This window comes from Anolis sagrei, chromosome 5 (genome assembly GCF_037176765.1).
Source record: "Anolis sagrei isolate rAnoSag1 chromosome 5, rAnoSag1.mat, whole genome shotgun sequence".
Lineage (NCBI taxonomy): Eukaryota > Metazoa > Chordata > Lepidosauria > Squamata > Dactyloidae > Anolis > Anolis sagrei.
The window spans coordinates 155,497,928-155,519,319 of record NC_090025.1 but is presented as its reverse complement, the minus strand read 5'-3'; the positions used below and the strand labels follow the sequence as shown (position 1 = coordinate 155,519,319).

General features: G+C 39.3%; 1 protein-coding gene across 3 annotated transcripts; it reads left to right on the top strand.

Moving 5' to 3' along the window:
- The first annotated feature begins 2,418 nt into the window (after positions 1-2,418).
- HAL (histidine ammonia-lyase) lies at positions 2,419-19,805 on the top strand. Of its 3 annotated transcripts, none has more exons than XR_010910044.1 (20): positions 2,419-2,788; positions 3,685-3,745; positions 3,896-3,923; positions 4,535-4,609; positions 4,702-4,774; positions 4,872-4,938; positions 5,868-5,905; positions 5,984-6,109; positions 7,371-7,510; positions 9,314-9,361; positions 9,963-10,110; positions 10,339-10,434; positions 10,976-11,034; positions 11,969-12,049; positions 13,179-13,244; positions 13,533-13,698; positions 15,968-16,047; positions 16,651-16,759; positions 16,869-16,938; positions 19,315-19,371. XR_010910044.1 is itself a non-coding variant. In XM_060777286.2 (20 exons), exons 1-20 carry the CDS (start codon positions 2,542-2,544, stop codon positions 19,465-19,467), a joined length of 1,986 nt encoding a protein of 661 aa, XP_060633269.2. In that variant the 5' UTR covers positions 2,426-2,541; the 3' UTR covers positions 19,468-19,805. The 3 variants fall into 3 exon arrangements, 2 of the variants coding, with proteins under 2 accessions (XP_060633269.2, XP_060633271.1); XM_060777286.2 differs by having other exon boundaries at positions 2,426-2,788; positions 15,913-16,047; positions 19,315-19,805; XM_060777288.2 differs by lacking the exons at positions 2,419-2,788; positions 3,685-3,745; positions 3,896-3,923; positions 4,535-4,609; positions 4,702-4,774 and having other exon boundaries at positions 4,908-4,928; positions 15,913-16,047; positions 19,315-19,805.
- The last annotated feature ends 1,587 nt before the right edge of the window (positions 19,806-21,392 follow it).

The following is a 21,392-nucleotide window of genomic DNA, read 5'->3' as shown; positions in this document are numbered from 1 at the left end:
TTTCTCAAGTCGCTCTTGTCAATGTGTGTGTATAAAATATATACCACTTCATCACACTAGAGATTCCTGCAGAATTCTGGGGTTTGTAGTTTACTGAGGCTGTTAAAGCCTTCTCCCTAAATTACAAACCCCAGAATTCTGCAGGAGGCAGAAACCAGATTTTAAGTGGATTTTTTCCTCTAGTGTGATGAGGCCCATATGGGATTAGCCAGTAGTGCAGTAGTCTGTATATTAATACATAAGTCTTCTCACTCTATTGGAGAGAATTACAGCATTTCTCTAACGTCTTCTGTATGAGAAAAAGCATTCAGAAATTCCTGGATGGAAGGTATAAGGACCAACATTTATACAATCTATAAATGTCTTTTTCTAGTGCATCTCTAAAACCATCAAATTGCATGTGACAAATTAAAGCTGGTGTCTATACATAAAAATCTGTTACTGGCATTTTCCATTGCAGTCATGGCACAAAAATGTGGCTCAGAAGCAAAGATCCTTACAAGGGATTTCTCCAGGGTTCACCAAAACAACCACCATACCATAGATCAGGAATCCTCAAACTCTGTAGCCCTCTAGTTGTTTTGGCCTCCAACTCCCAGAAGCCCTAGCCAGCTTGTTCAGTGGTCTGGAATTCTAGGAGTTGGAGGCCCAAACAGAGAGATGCAGTTGAGGTGGTCTGTCATGTGCAAATTATTCTCGTTCAGGTTGAAGTCCAAAGGCTATGATGTAATTATTGACACAATACTAACACTGGTTTTCGGTAGCTCATTTTGCTCTATGTCATGGAAATAATACATTAACGTAATTTCTGTCATTTATCTTGTCATTGCACTCTGATTACAGGCCATTGCATGGGAGCTATACCCCTGCAGCGCTGCACAAAATCCCTGCCCCAATTTGATGTCATTACTGCAACATACATCTGATTTAATCTAAATTGACTCCAACTCCCAGTAGCCTTGGCCAGTTTGTCCAATGGTCAGGAATTTTAGATGCTGAACTCCCAAACATATGGAGAATCAAATATTGGACACTGCTGGTTTAAGAGCATCTACAAGCTATTTTTCTGCCCTCCATAGCCATCAAAGTACTACACAGTATTTTAAAAAATAGAGTAAGAAATAGACAGAAACTTTTCTACAAAACAAAGAAAAACCATGTGAATATCTTTGAATTGTCGAAGGCTTTCATGGCCGAAATCACTGGGTTATTGTAGGTTTTTTGGGCTATATGGCCATGTTCTAGAGGGATTCTCTCCTGACGTTTCGCCTGCATCTATGGCAAGCATCCTCAGAGATAGTGAGGTCTTTTTTATGTGAATATCTTTTTTTAAAAAAGCCAATAATTTCACAAAATGAGTATGGTCTTTGTGGTGAAATCAGAACATTCTCAGAATACTATCCACATGAATATTGTCAATTGCTTTGCAAGTACGAGGAATGCAAGTAAGGAATATCTAGGAAGTTGGATTACAATATTTTTAAAAAAATACAAAAAATGAATATATTTTAATAAAACACATGGATTATAGCACAGGTATTACATTATTTTTCCATATAATCACAATTCAGTTCAATACATTTTGTCATCTGTGAAATGAGTTTTTTGATGCCTGTGTCACAGAAGTCACCTGCCACCTTTTTCAGCCAGTGCGTCACTTCGATTTTCACCTTGTTGTCATTGGAAAAGTGTTTTCCACCCAGGTGTTCCTTCAATTTAGTGAACAGGTGATAGTCACTGGGTGTGAGATCAGAGCTGTGAGAGGAGTGGCTTAAAACATCCCAACCAAATAAAGTCAACAATTCTTGCATTGCATGAGCGGTATGCAGACATGCATTGTAATGAAGGAGACAAACAAAAGGGAAGCGGAATGAGGACGCTCACCTCTAACCTTCATCACAACGCCAGTCGATGAGCTACTGACGAATGGCACTGCTTCTGCTGGCTTCCTGTTACATGGCAGTGATACCAACTTTCCCTGTGAAAATTCCCTACAAGAGCTACATGCCTTGTAACCTTACTTTCCGAAAAACCCTCATATGTAATCTTTACACATGGGAGAATATGAAAGTAATTAAAAATTATAAAATTAGTTGGTCAATGCATTCTCTCCTGGAAAGTATTATGTGGATAATCCCACTTAACACTGATAATATTTGGATTTTTCAAAAGTGTGCCAAGAATTTTGGAGGTGATAACTTCATTAAGAGATGGTTTGTGCATGATGCCTCAGTTAGTAGACAACCGAATTTCAAAAATATAAATAAATAGCAATCTCTGTGGCTGTTGGTCAGCCAGGTTTGTTCCTGTTGTTTATTAATAGGGGTGTGTCTTCTCTCTGGGGTTTTGATTTGAGATGTGGTTAAATGTATGTTTGTTTGTAGAGTGAGAGAATCTCAAGGACAGTGGGCAGCTCTTGGCCCTTTCCTGATTGGGAAAGTGGGATGTAGTCAGGTGGCACGTGGCACTGAATGCCCATCAGGGAGGTGTTCACCTACTGATACTTCAGAGTGGAAGGACTGCCGTAGATAGAGGAGAGCTATGCCAAGGTACACAGTGCATGTCCGAGGGGAATGGCTCGCAGTGCCCTGTCAAAATAGTTCAAACACAGTGCGATGGCTTGGAAAAGAAGCTGTGAGACGTTACATGAAAAATAAACCCGACAATGGAGGATTTAATTCTGTGGAAGAAGTCAAATTCTATGTTCGCCGCTGCAAAGGTCTTGGATTATTGGATCACGACGATACTTTGGACATTGCCTTAGAAGACAATGAGTTTGTGGAAGTTGGTAAGTAAGCTGCAAACCACCATAGGTGAAAACTACTGTGCTTGCATGCATGAGGGAGAAGTTCATAAAGGCAAAAGGAAGCAGAAGATGGTGAAATGTTTTAGAAATCAGCTTCCATGTAATCTAAATATGCCTTGCACAAATGCTGCACACATATTTCTCAGCTTCTAAAAAGGAGCTGAGAAATGCAAAGAAAATGTCTCAAGCAAAGACATGTAAATAATAGTACTTTGTGCTTTTCATGTGATGGGGACAGACAGAAATATATGAATCAAGTGTATGATAAATTGAAACTGATTACTGTGTGCTGTTTTGTCTGTTGCATTAGAAGTGATGTCGCAGCATCCAAATGCAATTATGTCTCAGGGCCCTTCCACACAGCCCTATATCCCAGAATATCAAGGCAGAAAATCCCACAATATCTGCTTTGAACTGGGTTATCTGAGTCCATACTCAGATAATGTGGAATTTTTTTTGCCTTGAAATTCTGGAATGTAGGGCTGTGTGGAAGGGCCCTTACATCAAGAAGCATTTGCTTGCAGTTCATCCATTGCCTCTTTGCTTCCAACCATTATCAGACTTTGCTGAGGTCTGGGAAGTACTGAGTTGACATTTGTTGTAAGATCTGGCTTCTTCTGTAAAGCACTTAAATGTTTTATATAAATAATCAATCAGTAGTGTTTTGGCGAGATGGAGATTTGTATCTCTTGCAGCTGCTTTTTAAAATGGAAGGAAATTTTAAAACAAATATGGGGAAGATAGCAAAACATTGTCTGATCAGATTCTGATTGTGAGAGATTATTCTTTGGGAGGGAAAGCAAAATATGCTGTAAAAATTCTGGCTACAGAAATGTGGAGAATGGGCTTTCATGGTACTTGCCGGCTTTTTCTTTCAGTAATAGAAGGAGATGTGATGTCTCCGGACTTCATTCCATCACAGCCAGAAGGTGTTTATTTGTATCCTTTTTGAAAGGACATAATGGTCTTTTCATTAACTTTTCTCAATTAAGTATATTTAATTCAGCAGGGCACCTTATATATATTCCTAAATGTGTATAAAAATGTAAAGCAACTTGTAATGTATGTTTTTCTTATGCACTGTTTCAGATATAGTAAATATCGAGAACCGGAACAGGTACAGAGCAATTATGACTTACAAGGACTGTTTTATACCTGGCTTTCTTGTTTTCTTAATCTTTGTTCATTGCCTGAAAAATTCAGGCTGTTTTATATAGTGGTGGTATTGCTATAAACAAAAACTATAATATCCACTACTACTAAAATACGACTAGGCAATTATTTAAAATAACTAAACAGCAAAAGCACAATAAGATCCACAAACATGCAGAAACAATGACAAACTTCCCACTCTGTATCTGATGGCTGGTATCCCTTGTTTGTTTACTCCCTTTAAACCATTAATTTTAATTCTATTCCTCGGACTATCGAATACTTCCTCCTCCATAGAATGTAGTTTTCTAACAGTAGGAATTCTAAATCTGCTAGTAACAATATGCTATATACAGCGTTTTAGAAATACACCGGGAAATAAGACACCGGGAATAAAATAAAATAAAATAAAAATAATAGTGTGTTGTATTTCTATCATCAGTTTTGCAGTAACATCACTGATTTTCATATGCTAAAAAATGAACATTGACGCATAATGTGTCCCTATTTTCACATACTGAAGCATGTTATAATTCCCACTATCTAATTCTTGTCCAATGCTGTTCTTTTACGCAGTACATTTCTTTAGATGGGAACAGTTTGACAACAAAGAATTTGGTCGATTTAGGGAAGGGACTCTATAAGATCAAGGTGAGTGCCTGGAAAGTAATCTATCTCCAAATACCTTATTATCCTTCCACGGCATTGAAATGGGAAATAAATATTGGTACTTATGATTCCAGCTTACCCCAGAAGCAGAAGATAAAGTGAAAGCATCAAGAGCAGTCATTGAAAGTATTGTAAATGAACGAAGAGGTAAACGTTTGTTTCCTTTTTAAAGCTAGGGTGTGGCTGGATGGAAATTGGCTGCATCTAATTCTTAGATTGAAATATATTGTTATTATTCTTTCAGTTGTATATGGAATCACTACAGGTTTTGGGAAGTTTGCGCGAACTGTCATTCCAAACAGTAAGCTAGAGTATGTCTCTTCTTCTGCCTTTTCAATTTTATATTAAAACAATCTTCAAACACCATCAAAGAATTGGGTTGCTGTGAGTTTTCCAGGATGTATGGCCATGTTCCAGAAGCATTCTCTCCTGACGTTTCACCCACATCTATGGCAGGCATTATTAGAGGTTGTGAGGTCAGTTGGAAAACTAGGCAAGTGACGTTTATATATCCGTGGAATGTGCAGGGTGGGAGAAAGAACTCTTGTCTGCTTGAGGCAAGTGTGAATGTTGCCATTGGCCAGCTGGATTATTATCAAACAGCCTTGCAGTTTCAAAATCTGGCTGCTTCCTGCCGGGGGAATCCTTTGTTGGGAGGTATTAGCTGGCCCTGATTGATTCTTGTCTGGAATTCCCCTGTTTTTTGAGTGGTGCTTTATTATTTACTGTCCTGATTTTAGAATTTTTAATACTGGTAGTCAGATTTTGTTCATTTTCATGGTTTCCTCCTTTCTGTTGAAATTGTCCAGATGTTTGTGGGTTTCAATGGCTTCTCTGTGTATCCTGACATGGTGGTTGTTAGAGTGGTCCAGCATTTCTGTGTTCTCAGATAATATGCTGTGTCCAGGTTGATTCATCAGGTGCTCTGCTATGGCTGACTTCTCAGGTTGAATTAGTCAGCAGTGCCTTTCATGTTCCTTGAACATGTCTGCCATAGATGTGGACGAAACTTCAGGAGAGAATGCTTCTGGAACATGGCCATAAAGCCCGGAAAACTCACAGCAACCCAGTGATTCCGGCCATGAAAGCATGAAAGAACACATGAAATAATGATTAGTGTTATGTTCAGTTAAATTTATTTCCATAGCTTCCTTGATATTTTGCTTGACTGAGTTTTTGCAATAAAGTCAAACATCCTAATGTTGTTTCAACGTATCTTTTGTCCTTTTTTCTCTCTGAGGGAGCTTCAGGTGAATTTAGTCCGATCACATTCAGCAGGTAAGGCAAATTTTGCTTTCCAATTTTTTTTCTCCCAACTCTTCTAAACAACACTAATAAAGTGGTTATTTCTTCTAGGTGTTGGGAAGCCTTTGATTCCAGAGAGATCTCGCATGCTTTTAGCACTAAGAATCAATGTCCTAGCCAAAGGATACAGTGGGATTTCCTTGGAAACTCTTCACCAAGTCATTGAAGCATTCAATGGTAAAATAGCCCATGCTTTCTGCTTTTTTAAAATTGGATTTCCCTTGAGGCAATCAGTTTCATTGTCAAACAACCCTCAGAATTGGGAAGTTTCTCATGATATTTAGGCAAAGTTTCTTGCTTTGCAAGTTTTTGAAAATTTTAGCCATTTCCAAGCTCTGGACAACATTGTGTTGTACGAGGCCTTTGTGGGAGTCCCCGGTGGCGCACAAAGGACTGCTGACTGAAAGGTTGATGGTTTGAATCCGGGGAGCGGAGTGAGCACCCGTTTGTCAGCTTCTGCTTTTAATGTTGAGACATGAGAGAAGCCTCCCATGGGAAGTTAAAACATTTGGGCATCCCCTGGGCAACATCCTTGTAGACGGCCAATTTTCTCACATCAGAAGCGACTTGCAGTTTCTCAAGTTGCTCCTGACATGAAAAAAGTCCTTTGTATATTTCAGCACAACTATCATGTCTCAGCTTAATCTTTTTCTAGAAGAAATCAGTTTCCCAAGCATTTTTCCTATAGAAGGGAAGCATGTTGATTGTATTGTTGACTAGTTTTAAAGCAGCAACAGAGGGCCCTTCCACACAGCTAGATAACCCAGAATATCAAGACAGATAATACACAACATCTGGATTATCTGAGTCCACACTGCCATATAATCCAGTTCAATGTGGATTTTATACTGCTGTATTGTTGTTATTATTGCTTGTATTGTTGTGTTTGGGCTTGGACTCATGTAAGCCGCACCAAGTCCCTTGGGGAGATGGTAGCGAGGTACAAATAAAGTGTTATTATTATTATTATTATTATTATTATTATTATTATTATTAAGGGGCCTTAAAGGAGAGGATCCATATTTAACTCTGTGGACAAGTGGAACATGGTATTCTGTTTGTCTGGACATTGACCTCTTCACATTGCCGTTACAGTTGTTTACACTCAGCTATTGGTTACATTACGCCCATTGATGTGTAACTGATGGCTACAAGTTTAACTGAGGGTCATCTTCAGAGCTTGGAAAAGTTACTCTGTGGATTAGTCTAGTTTGAGGTTTCTTAGAATTTGTCCAAAACTCTAGCTTTGCCAGGTTGTGCCAGGTAGCATAATTCTTGTACTTTATGGGTTTTTTTTCACCTTTGAAAGACAATGTCAGTGTCAATTTTTATATGTTGTATGCACACACACTGTGTGATACTCAAGGCAATGTATGTATATAACATAATCATGGTGCTGAAAAGCAACCTTAATGAAGCCCTGTTTCCACCCCAACAGCATCCTGCCTACCCTACATTCCTGAGCAAGGGACTGTTGGAGCCAGTGGAGATTTAGCCCCTCTCTCCCATCTTGCTCTCGGACTTATTGGAGAAGGGAAGATGTGGTCCCCAAAGAGTGGATGGGCGGATGCAAAATACGTAAGCGGCATCTAGATACCATTCTGCTGATCCTTTTTGGTTTAATACAGCTGAATAATGATTTCATTAAGGTGTGAATGGGAGAATAAGGATTTTTTTTTCCTGACCTGCGCACTGGTTTCAAGATGAGCCATTCCTCACTTGATACCTTCTGGATATACTGACTACAACTCCCATCATAGAATCATTGAGTTGTTAGAGACCACCAGGGTCACCCAATCCAACTTTCTCGCAAACTGGCATCTAGCCTCTGTTTAAAACATACGGAGAAGACTTCATCACGTTCTGAGACAGCATATTCCACTGCTGAGCAGCTCTTACCAACAGGAAGTTTTAGGTGGAATCTCATCTTTTGAAGTTCAAACCTTTGCTCCCTGTCTTAGTTTTTAGAACAATAGAAAACAATCTTGCTCCCTCCACATTATGCCATCCTTTCAAATATTTTAACATGGCTATTAAAGGTAAAGATTTCCCCTGACATTAAGTCTAGTTGTGTCTGACTCTGGGGGTTGGTGCTCATCTCCATTTCTAAGCTGAAAAGCCGGCATTGTCCATAGACACCTCCAAGGTCATATGGCCAGCATGACTGCATGGAGCGCCCATTACCTTCCTGCAGAAGTGGTACCTATTGATCAACTCACAATTGCATGTTTTCGAACTGCTAGATTGGCAGAAACTGGGCCTAACAGTGGGAGGTCACCCAGCTCCCTGGATTCAAACTGCCAACCTTTTGGTAAGCAAGTTCAGCAGCTCAGTAGTTGAACCTGCAGTGCCACCCTGGCTATTATGTCCCTTCTAAATCTTCCCTTCTCCAAGTTTAAGTTATCAATTTCCCTTAGCCATTTCTCATAGGTTTAAGATTCTTGAGGTGCTATTCCAGTACATCTGGATGGTTTCCACTTTGAGAACACTAATCTACAGAAATGTTTCACAATGGATCCCAATAAGTTCATCTCACTTGCATATAAAGGGAACTGAAGACACAAATTTGAACTACAGTAAACTCTCGCTTATCCAACATAAATGGACCAACAGAGCACTGGATAAGCGAAAATGTTGGATAATAAGGAGGGATTAAGGAAAGGCCTATTAAATGTCAAATTACATTATGATTTTACAAATTAATCATGCTTTACAACAAAGCAACAGAAAACGCAGTTTAATGCACTGTAACATTATGTAGTTGTTACTGTATTTACAAATTTAGCACCAGAACAGACAAGGGTTCTTTCTTCTTCCCACTCTGGACATTATTCCACAGGTAAATATACACTCCACTTCTTTCACCTGTGGTTTCGGGTGGGAGGCAGACTGCGTTGGATAATACAGAATGTTGGATAAGTGAAGGTTGGATAAGTGAGACTCTACTGTACTTGCTCTAAAACGCAAAGGTGTCCACTACAGCAGAGACAGTCCTGCACTTATCCTGTTCCTTTGTCCTATTGTTTACATCCTGGCCACGTTAACAGTAGCTTACTACCATTGGTAGATGTGTGCTGTTTTAATTTGAATCTTAAGTTGTTTGTTTCTATGCCTATTTGTTTTATTCAATTGTATTTTTATTGTGTTTTATTTTATGTTCTGTTTTTTGGCACCTTGTGCCATTGCCCCAAATCCCTTCGGGGAGATGGAGACAGGATACAAGAATACAGTTATTATTAAAGCCACATCATCAATTTTGCTCTTGCATGCCAGGCTGTGCTCTGTCCTTTCTTATTAGGATATTTCAAACTATTTCTAGGTGGACTAATAAAATCATTTGTTTTTTCCTAACTAAAAAAAGGTATTGATGTTGATTTACAGGTACTACAAGCTCATGGTCTGAAGCCAATTACCCTGAAGCCAAAAGAGGTAATAACATGTTTATCTATCTCCTGTGCAAGTTACAACCCTCAGCAGCAGGCCAATAGACCAGAAAATATACAGTATAGCTTGATAATACAATAGTAAGAATTTTTAAAAAGTGAACCTGTAGCAGAAATTTAATAAGCTCCTGGCCCATCTATCTTTTTCACTATTGCTTTCCCCAAACCAAAATGATGTTTAAGATTACACTATGCATCCTTCGTCCAAGTGAAATAAACACCTCAGGTGGCAGATTTTGGATGCATTTAAAGGGCAATAAATTAATTGTTTGGTTTGTTGCTCTTACATTTGTATTTCTGGAGACAATGTGAATTGTGACATCTTTGGCTTCATATACCAAGACCACTTGGCTTCCTTTCAGTGACAGGATAAATGAAAAGAAGCATTTACTACTCGAGCTCAAACAGCAGCATGTTTTGGGCCAGTTGAACCCGTATACTCCTCTATCTGCCCATGATGCTTTGAACTAAAGAAAAAGGGGAGAGGGGAAATCAATCCCTTTGCAGGATCTTGGCAAGAGCAGGAGGAAAACTCATGTGTCTTCATATAAGAAGAGTCACTGAATACAAACACTGTTTCTTTAAAGGGTCTTGCTCTTATCAATGGGACACAAATGATTACCTCTCTAGGATGCGAAGCAGTGGAAAGGGCCAGCGCAATTGCGAGACAAGCTGACATTGTGGCTGCTCTCACACTTGAGGTCTTGAAGGGCACAACGAATGCCTTTGATACAGGTTGGTATTGGCATTTCTAAGTCCAGTAGCAATGGGAATGCATTCCACTGTGCTGTGTCCCCTATACCAGTGGAGAATGCATTCCCAGACTTTGTGTGGATTTGTGAATAATAGGAAACCCTATTGAAATGAAGGATCTCTGGCCCAATAATACCATAGATTCCTGCTGGCGGACTTAGGAAATACCTGTTTTTAAAATGTGTTATAATTGCCTTTCTTTGGAAACAGATATTCATGCACTGCGACCACATCGTGGGCAGATTGAAGTTGCTTTTCGATTCAGATCATTATTAGATTCTGACCACCATCCATCTGAAATAGCAGGTGAATATTCATTTTGGAGTAGGGTGAGGGACACATTATTGCCTTCTTCATACATTCCTACTGTTGACACAGAGGCTGGATGGCCATCTGTCAGGGGTGATTTGAATGCAATATTCCTGCTTCTTGGCAGGGGGTTGGACTGGATGGCCCATGAGGTCTCTTCCAACTCTTTGATTCTATGATTCTATGACATGTTTCTTGCTTTAATAAATCAAATATCAAAAAATAGAATCTATTAAGCATATGCAAAGTAGGATCTAAATCCTAAACTTTACACCTGTACAAAATGTAGATAAAATTTTCTTTTTTTAAAAAAAAATAATAATCTTGCAACAGAAACAAAAATACAATTGTTAATAACATATAATATGCAATTTTGGATTCAATTTTATGCAAAAGTGAAAATAGATTATAAAATTACAAATTATCGATATATATTCAATTGCAGACATCATATTTTGACCTAAAACCAGAGATGTTTAATACTGGTGTTAGCTTTGCTTACTTGCTTGCTTTTAACTTTATCTTCTGCATTTTGTAGAGTCCCATAGATTTTGTGACAGAGTACAGGATGCGTACACATTGCGTTGCTGCCCTCAGGTAAAGCTGGTTATATATCCAAAATAATTTATATCTCTGGGTTGCTGTGAGTTTTGCAGGCTGTATGGCCATGTTCCAGAAGCATTCTCTCCTGACATTTCACCCATATCTATGTCAGGCATCATCAGAGGTTGTGAGGTATATTGGAAACTAAGCAAGTGAGGTTTATTTATCTTGGAAGGTCCAGGGTGGGAGAAAAAACTCTTGCCTTTTGGAGGCAAGTGTGAATATTGCAATTAATCACCTTGATTAGCATTGTAAAGCCTTGCAGCTTCAAGGTCTGGCTGATTCTTGCCTGGGGAATCCTTTGTTGGGAGGTGCTAGCTGGCCCTGATTGTTTCCTGCCTTGAATTTCTCTGTTTTCAGAGTGTTGTTCTTTATTTACTGTCCTGATTTTAGAGGGTTTTTTAAATACTGGTCGCCAGATTTTGTTCATTTTCATGTTTTCCTCCTTTTTGTTGAAATTGTCCACATGCTTGTGGATTTCAATGGCTTCTCTGTGTAGGCTGAAAACAGGGGAATTGCTGCCATAGATGTGGGTGAAACTTCAGGAGAGACTGCTTCTGGAACATGGCCATACAGCCTGGAAAACTCACAAATTTCTTTCTTTTTAACTGCGTTTTTCTGCACACAAATGTCTAGTTTGGGGGGGGGTGTACGTTATTAACCTTAGATCTCTGGAGTCCTGCAAGTTGAAAAGGAAGAATAGAAAAATAGACCACCCATTTAGAAAGGCATAATCTGAGAATGTGCTCTGAATACTCTATTTTTCACATAATATGCAACAATATACAATTAGTAATCCATTTGCTAACCAAAAGTGAAAATCTTAGTAACAGGATAGAATGTTTCCTTAAAATAAAAGGAAGTATAAATATGAAAAGTGATTTTTAAGGAGGCATGAAGTGTAGCTAATATTTGTCCTTTCTTACAGGTTCATGGTGTTGTGAATGACACAATAGGATTTGTCAAGGATATAATAACTACAGAGCTTAACAGTGCAACAGACAATCCTGTATCTTTTCTTGTCTACGAAAAAAACTGTATATTTCACCTTCTTCAGTAATTCAGTTATAGAAAATCAGGACATGGCTGTGCTTTTATGAATTCTACAACAGATTTTAGTAGAAGTACTCGGGAGTGCTCCTGTATAGCTATGATGTAAACCTTGGAATTATGTAATTCCCTGGTTGATTTTTGCTTGCTGTCATTGTTGTTTCAATATCTTGATTTAGTGGCCAGGTGGCTCAGGACTAAAGTACTGAAATGCCCATTGTCTTTATAATGATAATGATAATGATAATGATAATAATAACAACTTTATTTTTGTATCCCGCTTCCATCTCTGGGTGGTTTACATAAGGGTTTACATGCCAAGACAAAGCATAAAATAAACACACAGTACAATACAGTAAAAACTATAGCATATAAAAGCAACAGTTTAAAACTTATAACAAGACAAGGGAAAGGAATAGTGCAAATCGTAGCTAAGGAACACAGCATGGGATAAATGTGCAAGGCTGTGTCATTGATTGTGGGCCATTGGGATAGATGTTCTCAAAGGCTTCAGATTTCTACTGAAGGAGGACAGTGTGAGGTCCTATCTAATCACTCTGGGGAAGGCATTTGAAAACCGGGGGCCACCACTGAGATGGCCCTCTCTCTTGTCCCCACCAACCATGCTTGTGACAGTGGTGGGACTGAGAGGAGGGCCTCCCTGGCAGATCTTAACACTCAAGCAGGTACATAGGGAGGGATGCAGTCGCGAAGATAGACAGAGTCTAAACCCTTTAGGGCTTTATAGGTAGTAACTTGAATTGAGACTGGAAACGTATCGGCAGCCGATGGAGCTGCTTTAATAGTGGCATTGTGTGCTCCTATAAGCAGCTTCAATGTTAGTCTGCTTCCTCATTGCAATCAATCAGAGAGGGTCTTTCAGCAATGTTTTTCCAATGACCCTCCAAATGTTGTTAGATTAGAGTCAATGAGAGTTGCAGTACAAAATCTGGAGAGCTAAAAGTTGCGTTCCTCCTCTTTCTTTTAAATGAGTAGTAATAGTAGGAACAGTAGGAGGAAGACTTTTCTGTGGTCATAAACCTCTTTCCTCAAACACTCTGCATTGAAATCTTAACTTGTCTCTAAAGATGGTTTTTGCTGAGAGGAAGGAGACAATTTCTGGAGGAAATTTTCATGGAGAATACCCTGCCAAGGTAGGTAGACGTTGTTGGTCTTGAAGTCATTTTTGACATATGGTGACCCTGAGGCAGACACGGGCAAACTTCAGCCCTCCAGGTCTTTTGGGCTTCAACTCCCAGAAATCCCAGCCAGTTTACAGACTGTTAGGAATTGTGGGAGTTGAAGTCCAAAATACCTAGAGGGTCAAAGTTTGCCCATGCCTGTCTAAGACAAACCTATTGGAAAGTTTTTGATGGTGGGGAGTGTGTAACTTTCCCCAGAAGTTTCCATCTTTCTTTAAAACTATCTATATATTTTTGCAGGCTTTAGACTATCTTGCCATTGGTGTCCATGAACTTGCTGCAATTAGTGAACGGCGAATTGAACGACTCTGCAACCCATCCCTCAGTGAGTTGCCTCCCTTTTTAGTCACAGAAGGAGGTCTGAACTCTGGTTTCATGATCGCACACTGCACAGCCGCATCCCTGGGTGAGTTGGCATTGCCCAGAGGGGCTACCAGAAAAAGTGACTAAGACATATACTAATACATTGAAATTTCTCCATCCTGTAGTTAATTCGCTGTACTGAAAGCCCTTCCTCCATTTCTATTCCATGTGTGAGCTCATGGACATGTGCTATTTGCATAGCTGTAACCTCAATTTTATATATAAACTGTCTGGGATACATTAATATATATTAACCAGCGTTTCCTCCTGCAGCTTTTCTTGTTTCTTGCAAGGCCAAGGTCCAAAGATTCTGCTTCTGGTAACCACCTGCTGCTTAGAGGATAGTTTCTTTTTACTTAAGCATTTATCTTATGACAGAACTTTCTTTTTTTTATATATATATATAATCTTTATTCATTTTCCAAATGTTTAAAATACAGATTGTACATACATCAAATATCATCGTTGCATTCATCCAGATACTTTATCCCCTTTCATTCGTGTCGGGGGGGGGGAGGGGGTTGGTACTAGGATGGTTGGGGGGATGGCAACTTCGGAATAGTGAGAGGGGAGGGGGGGACAATGATGGGAAAAAACATTGGAGGGAGGGGAGGGGGGATGGGTGAAACATTTCTACAATCTTATGACAGAACTTTCTGAAAACACCCAAAAAGTCTTATCGAGAGATTTTGTTCATTATGCACAAAAGTTTCCTGATTCCTTAATAATGGACTGTATCCAGCTTCACATCTGGCTCATGCTATTAGTGCATAAAACTTGCATTTCTCTCATTTATAGTTCTTTACATAGTGGGCCCTGGATGAAAAGTGATATGCCATAAATAAAATTATTTTAACATATGCAGCAGAAACATTATACTTGTCATATAATTGAAACAATGAAAGCCTTGCCATGCCATCCTATGCATATCAGTCAGTAATCCTCACTCTTTGTTAAGTATGTTTTGGGATTATATCTGAAATCATTTCAGTGAAGACAATCTGTAATACAGTAAATAAAGTAAGGAAATGAATTATTTGAACCTCCCAATATAGTTCTAGCAATCCTAGCCAGTATAGTAATTGTGAAGGCTGCTGGAAACTGGAGTCTAATGGCATATGGAGATTCCCACTCTGGGCTAAAAGATAAACCTAATAATAATAATAATAATAATAATAATAATAATAATAATAGTCTTTATTTATATCCGGCCACCATCTCCCTGAAAGGACTCAGAGTGACTTACAAGGCACTTGGGTGCAACATATACATAAAATGGTACATAAGTATAAAACAATAACACATAAAATTATAACGATAACCATTACCAGCACACATAACATAAGATAAAATTGCTGAATTTTAAAATGCAGATTAAAAACTAGATGCCATCAATTCATGACCTAAAGTACCAGACTGTCAATTTCATATGGGCCCATTGCAACCTACTCGAGATCAAAGGCCGGTTTTAACATCCATGTTTTTAGGCTAAATTGGAAGGATTGGAGGGTGAGGGTTAACCTAATCTCTTTTGGAGGGGTATTCCAGAGCTGGGGACCCACCACCGAGTAGGCCCTCTTTTTCATCCCCACCAACTATCCTTGAGACGGTGGTGGGACTGAGAGAAGGGTCTCCCCTGCAGATCTCAAAGCCCATGCCAGTTCATAGAAAGAGATGCAGTTAAGTTCCTAGTTCAGACCTCTGCCAACAGACTCACTTGGTAGCAACAAGGTCATGTGGCCAGCATGACTGCATAGAGATTAAACATGTTAAAAGATCAAAACTGCTCAAATCATGTGCACATACCTTTTGGAAAAACTAAATTAGGCTCTAATGGAAATTAGTGTTGATGTTTATCAGATTTCCCAGGGGGCAGGGGAGTGAGTAGAGAAAGCCCTTTCTCATGTTCCCCCTCAATATATTGCTTCCACTTAAGGAAAGAAGATCCTCTCCAGGAGAGTTCAGTCCTTGGTTGGCATATATAAGCAGCAGCACTCCCACAAGCATCAAGCCAATAAACCTGCTTAAAGCAATTACCATCCGGAAAGGCCAAAAGCAGGGCACATTTCCTGAGATAGACAGACTGAAACAGTAGTAGTGCCTACCCATTGAACCATATGCTCAGATAAATCCTATGTATCAATATTATCGGGCTGATGTACGACAAAGAGAGGTTGATTGTTATTTAAAGCAGAACTTTTGTTTCTGTTATGGTTTGCCCTGGAGGACACCATTTATTCATACTGAACTTTTGCAGTTTCTGAGAATAAAGCCTTGTGCCACCCCTCTTCTGTGGATTCTCTTTCAACCAGTGCTGCGACAGAGGACCATGTATCCATGGGAGGATGGGCAGCAAGAAAAGCACTCAAAGTCATTGAGCATGTGGAGCAAGGTAAGACTGGACACCAAGTTTTGTAGACACAAACAGCATCTAATGACTTTAAGGTCCTATGGAAATCAATTCGATCGTCTTAATGATGTCAGAGTACCATGGGACAAAAAAAGAGCAGCAGTATGAAGAGACATGAGAGAGACTGACACATATAAAGAATGAAGGACTATCAGTAGAACACACTGCCAAGGAATGTAGGTTCCAGTTTCACACGAGTCACCATGGAAGATATATATGTTGCAAAAAAAAGCAGTTTAAATAACATACAAATTTATTTTGGCACAAACTTTTATGCACTGCAGCATACTTCATTATATGCAGGATGTGTTCTGGGCCATATTACGATAAGCCTTTAAGGAATCAAATGACTAATTCTCACTCCCTCAAGCTTTCTTTAGGTTTATGAAATATTTCAGCTATGCATTCCCAGCTATATAAAGTGTCTTTGCGACTAAGTCACATGTCAGACTGGTCACAGTTTTATTCAGCCCAGAGTCTCTAAATGTCTAATTGTGTGACATCATGTCCACCTGTTCTGGTTAACACTGCTTTTGAAGTAATCAGAAATTTACTATGGTCTTCTCCATTGGTTTCATTCATCAGTGTTGGCTGTAGAGCTCCTTGCAGCTTGCCAGGGCATTGAGTTTCTACGCCCCCTTAGAACGACGACCCCATTGGAGAAAGTCTATGACCTTGTGCGTTCTGTTGTCAGGTATGTTAAACAAATACTTCCATAGAGATTACAACTTCAGAGAACATTGGGCAAATATTAACCACCACCATCATTGGATTTAGAAGTTGTTCATTGGGTTTCTCTTCAGGCCTTGGATGAAAGACCGCTTCATGGCCCCAGACCTTGAGGCAACACACAGACTGCTGTTGGATCAGAAGGCAAGTGTTGACATTGGCAGCTAGTGATGTCCGATGGAGAAATACTGCATTTTACAAGTACCTTTGTATATTGAACTATGTACCATATGATGCTCATTCCCACATGCATTAATGCACAAGATTTTTGTGAAGAGGAAAATTATATATTATGGCTCTTTGGAGAAAAGGGTGAAAGAAAGTTTAATGTTACAGTATCATGTAAAAACAGATCTATAAATATATTTCTTCGTGATACATGATCGGAACAACAGTATATGAGGAGTTGGAGTGGAAGAACAGTGAGAATGGTGAAGAGATGGGCAAATAGAATCACATCTGTTTATTTCATATCTGTTACTCTGCTCTTCAATCACAAAGGGTTATCACAGCAGCACTGTCAAGCAAACAGTAAGAATGCATATACAATAAATAATTATCAGAACAATAAAACTAAATCTTAAAACTGAAGCCAAGTTATATTAAAACAATATTTTAAAAATGGCATGAAAAGAATAAATTTAATTATATGTATCACTTTTGAGGATGACGTTCCAAAGAGGATGGAGTGATACCACTGAAAAGACCTGATGTTGGAGCATCAGCTTCCTGCTCCAAATGGCAGGGAAACTATGCAAGACCCCCTGAAAGAAAACCACATTTGGGCAGGTTCATGAGGGAACGTGTTTTTGATGGGACATTTGATCTAAGCCCGAAGAACCTAAAAGGTCAAAACTATCACAACAAATTGGAATTGGTTTGAAATCAATTATATCAATGGTTCCCAACCCGTGGTCCGTGGACCACCAGTGGTCCCTAAGAATGAAAATATGGTCCGCAGCCTCACAATTACTACACCTTTGCCTTGAAACCACATGGCAACGAGAGCGACTGGTTTCATGAAACCCACTTATAGTGCTGAGGTAACAGGGATGTCATGAGGGGAGAGGCTGACTACCCACAAAAGATTACTACTACTACATCAGCTGTAGATTATCAAATATGGTTTTCTGTGAGTGAGCAGATGGCAACTCCTGGATGGCATATGTTCTGTATCAGAAACTAGAGCTGATGTAGTCTATCCAATGCAATTTTCTGAATTGGCACCCTAAATTACCAAACTGAATCTATAGTTGACCAAAAACTGATTCATAACCTTTTTGGTACTAATGTAGGATAGTGGTTCCAGATCAAAGTGATCCCTGGTCAAAAAAAAGGTTAGGAACCACTGGATTATACAGAAGAGATAACAAACAGCAGAATATATTCAGCACATATAAACAGGTCATGCAGGGCCTGAATTTTTGTTATAAACCTTCTAACACATGGTCCTATCTTTAATCATGCTCTGTTGAAGAACTACATCATAGCATCCACCTCACTAGATGTAATACAGTTACTCCATCTCAGCCTATTAGAAGCATCTGCAGTGGATTTCTCATTCAAATCTGCAATGCAAAGCACAGGTTCAGTTTTTAGATATATTTTCTGAACTATTATTATTATTATTATTATTATTTATTTATTTATTAAACTTTATTTGTACCCCGCTAGCATCTTCCGAAGGACTCGATGTGGCTTACATAGGCCAAGGCCTCAAAACACAACACAACAATACAACACCTAAAGCAAATTAAAAACAGTTAAGCAATATTATCAAGAAGCAATAAACAAAACATCAAGACACTATAAAACTGGCCCGGGCCAGAGTAATGGGTACAAGATTAAAAATGCTGATGTGGCAGGAGGTATGTAGGATTATAAGGAAGTGCAGTGTGCGGTGTGCAGCAATCTTAGTTCTACTAAAGTGCTTCTGGGACTTGGTATTGAACTATCACTTTTGCCATGGGATTGAAGGAGAATGGCAGCTCTCTGCGCTCTGCTTATTATTTATGAAAGTGAATAACCAAAAAATCCAGCTGCCTCTTTTACTCCTTGTCCTGTTCCACCTCTACTGCTATAAGAAGCCAATCATGTTGACCAAAACACACACGATTTTGCTAGTTTCAAGTTTCTCTGTGAGGGGAAAATAAAATATGTAAGCACTTCCAAGCAGGTGTAGATTATTAAATAACTATCATACGCTGGCTCTACACCAGTCCTTTAAATCCTGCCATCTGGACGTTTGCAGATTTTGCGATGGACGATCATATAGATATACCTATAGCAGTTACTTTGTTCCATTCAGTATATTCCAGACTGTTGCCTCCAGATGTCATACTATAATTCAATGATTGTAATCCAACAGATTTGAAGGACACTGCTTTAGGAAATACTGTATGTTCTTGGCTCTCTATATAATCTAACAATGTTTTGGACATTCAGTCCAAGGTTTAGCTGAGTTTCAAATCCAGACTTGACCTTTGCTTCTAATTTTCTGTCTTGCTTTCCTGCCTCTAGGTTTGGGAAGTAGCTGAGCCATACATTGAAAAGTACAGAAGGGAGCACATTCCAGAATCCAGACCCATTTCCCCTACTGCTTTTTCTTTAGCAGCAGCCAAAAACACTTTACGCCATCACCACAGCGATTCAGAAGAATATGATGAACCGTGAAAACAGTTGTAAATGGACTTCAGTACTTTAGTTGTTGAATAACTTTACTTTAAACAATTCTCGTACTTTATGCTTAATTCCAAAGGCATAAAAGAACCAAGTCCAATATCAGAAGTCTGCATAGCCATTGAAAATGTTTTTTGTTACTTTGAATTGTTTTCACAGTGTGTTGACTTTGGACCAAAAAAAAAAAAAAAGATCAAAGCATGTATTTACCTCAAACAGGGTGGATGGGAATGACAGCCTGTGTAGATATAACTTGTTTTGTGACTACAAGTGTGACCACAAAATTAGCAAATTCAGTTTATAAAAATAATAAAGATAACCTTGTAATTTTAGAGGATTCTTCCTCAGTCTTTTCAATTATCTAGTGACAAATTCTGCAGTGTGTGGTTATTTATTTATTTATCGTATCAGGAGCAAACCAAGGGCACCGCTATAATGTATTTAAAAAGCACAAAGTTTTTTAAAAAAAACTTGGCATTATATTAAATGGCCTTTGCCCAGAAGCTGGCGACTTGGAGTGCCTCTGGTGTTGCTATAAGAAAGTCCTCCATTCTGCATTGTAATAGGTGGTCTGTGGTTTGCTCTTCTCCACACTCACATGTCGTGGACTTCACTTTGTAGCCCCATTTCTTAAGGTTAGCTCTGCATCTGTTCAGCACCTTCCAAGTCGCCCAGTCTTCTATGTGCTCAGAGAGGAGTTTCTCATACAGTACCAGCCACTGATTGAGGTTCTGGGTTTTAGCCTGCCACTTTTGGACTCTTGCTTGCTGAGGTGTTCCTGCGAGTATCTCTGTAGATCTTAGAAAACTATTTATTGATTTAAGGCATTGGTGTGCTGGCTGATATCCGAACCGAGGATGGGCCAAAGATGTCACTGACTTGGTCCTTTTATTATTGGCTGCTACTTCCCAGCAGATGTCAGGTGGTGCAATAGTGGCTAAACAGTATGATTTCTCCAGTTGTGTAGGGCATAGATATTCTGTGATAATGTGACATGTCTCATTAAAAGCCACATCCACTGTTCTAGCATGGTGAGATGTGTTCCACACTGGGCATGCGTACTCAGCATGCCCAGGGTTGATCTTATAGAATGGGGTTGATCTTATAGAATGAAAGTGCAATATGCTATACTCTTTCATGTAGACTTGTAGTTCCATATAATCCTGTGGATTTGCAGCCAGCCCACATATTCAAACTGCAATACAGCAGAAGTGGAGCTCCGGAAACAAGACAGGAAGCAGTAGGGTAGAACCAAGGATGGATTATATATGGTGCAGTTGAAGCCAATTCTGCAAGGCATCATGCACTTGGCACCACTGCACACATCCATAAACTTCTTCCCCTGTGGTGCTGTTAAAAAAGGAGTTCTCTTGCAAGCGGATCCTCTCCTAGTAGTGTTTGCTATGCACCCAGACCCCATTTTCTGTTGCAGAGCAAATGAAGCAGTAGATGGCATGCAGAGACTTCTTCTGAGACTGTCGCTTCAGCCTTGTGACATAGAACCCAGGCTCAAAACCATCTTAAACCCCAGAAGGGCTATTTACACATGGTTGTCTATGTGTATATGAATTTGGAGCTGCTCCAGAACCCCAAAGACACTTGGATAGTATAAATAACTTTGAGTTTTTGGAAACATAAGGAATAATTTGGCACAAAAATATAGGCAGACCTAAAGGGGCTAAATACCCTACAGGCATCAGATCCTACCTGAATTTGAGAGTTGAGCAGTCAGCTATAGTTAGTTTTTGGATAGGAGACCGGGTGCTGTAGGCTATATTTCAGAGGAAGGAAGTGGAAAACACCTGTAAGGAAGCCCTATGGAAGAATTCATGGAGTCACCATAGGCCAACAGGTAACATGAAGACACACACACAGTTTTAGAAAGAGGTTAGAGGCTTTCCTCACTTACCCCAGAGGGT

Excerpts from the sequence above, each read along its gene's own strand:
- HAL (XM_060777286.2), top strand. The coding sequence starts at position 2,542 with ATGCCAAGGTACACAGTGCATGTCCGAGGGGAATGGCTCGCAGTGCCC. Across the intron at positions 9,362-9,962 it reads TTACCCTGAAGCCAAAAGAG|GGTCTTGCTCTTATCAATGG; the intron begins GTAATAACATGT and ends GTTTCTTTAAAG. Across the intron at positions 11,035-11,968 it reads CATTGCGTTGCTGCCCTCAG|GTTCATGGTGTTGTGAATGA; the intron begins GTAAAGCTGGTT and ends CCTTTCTTACAG.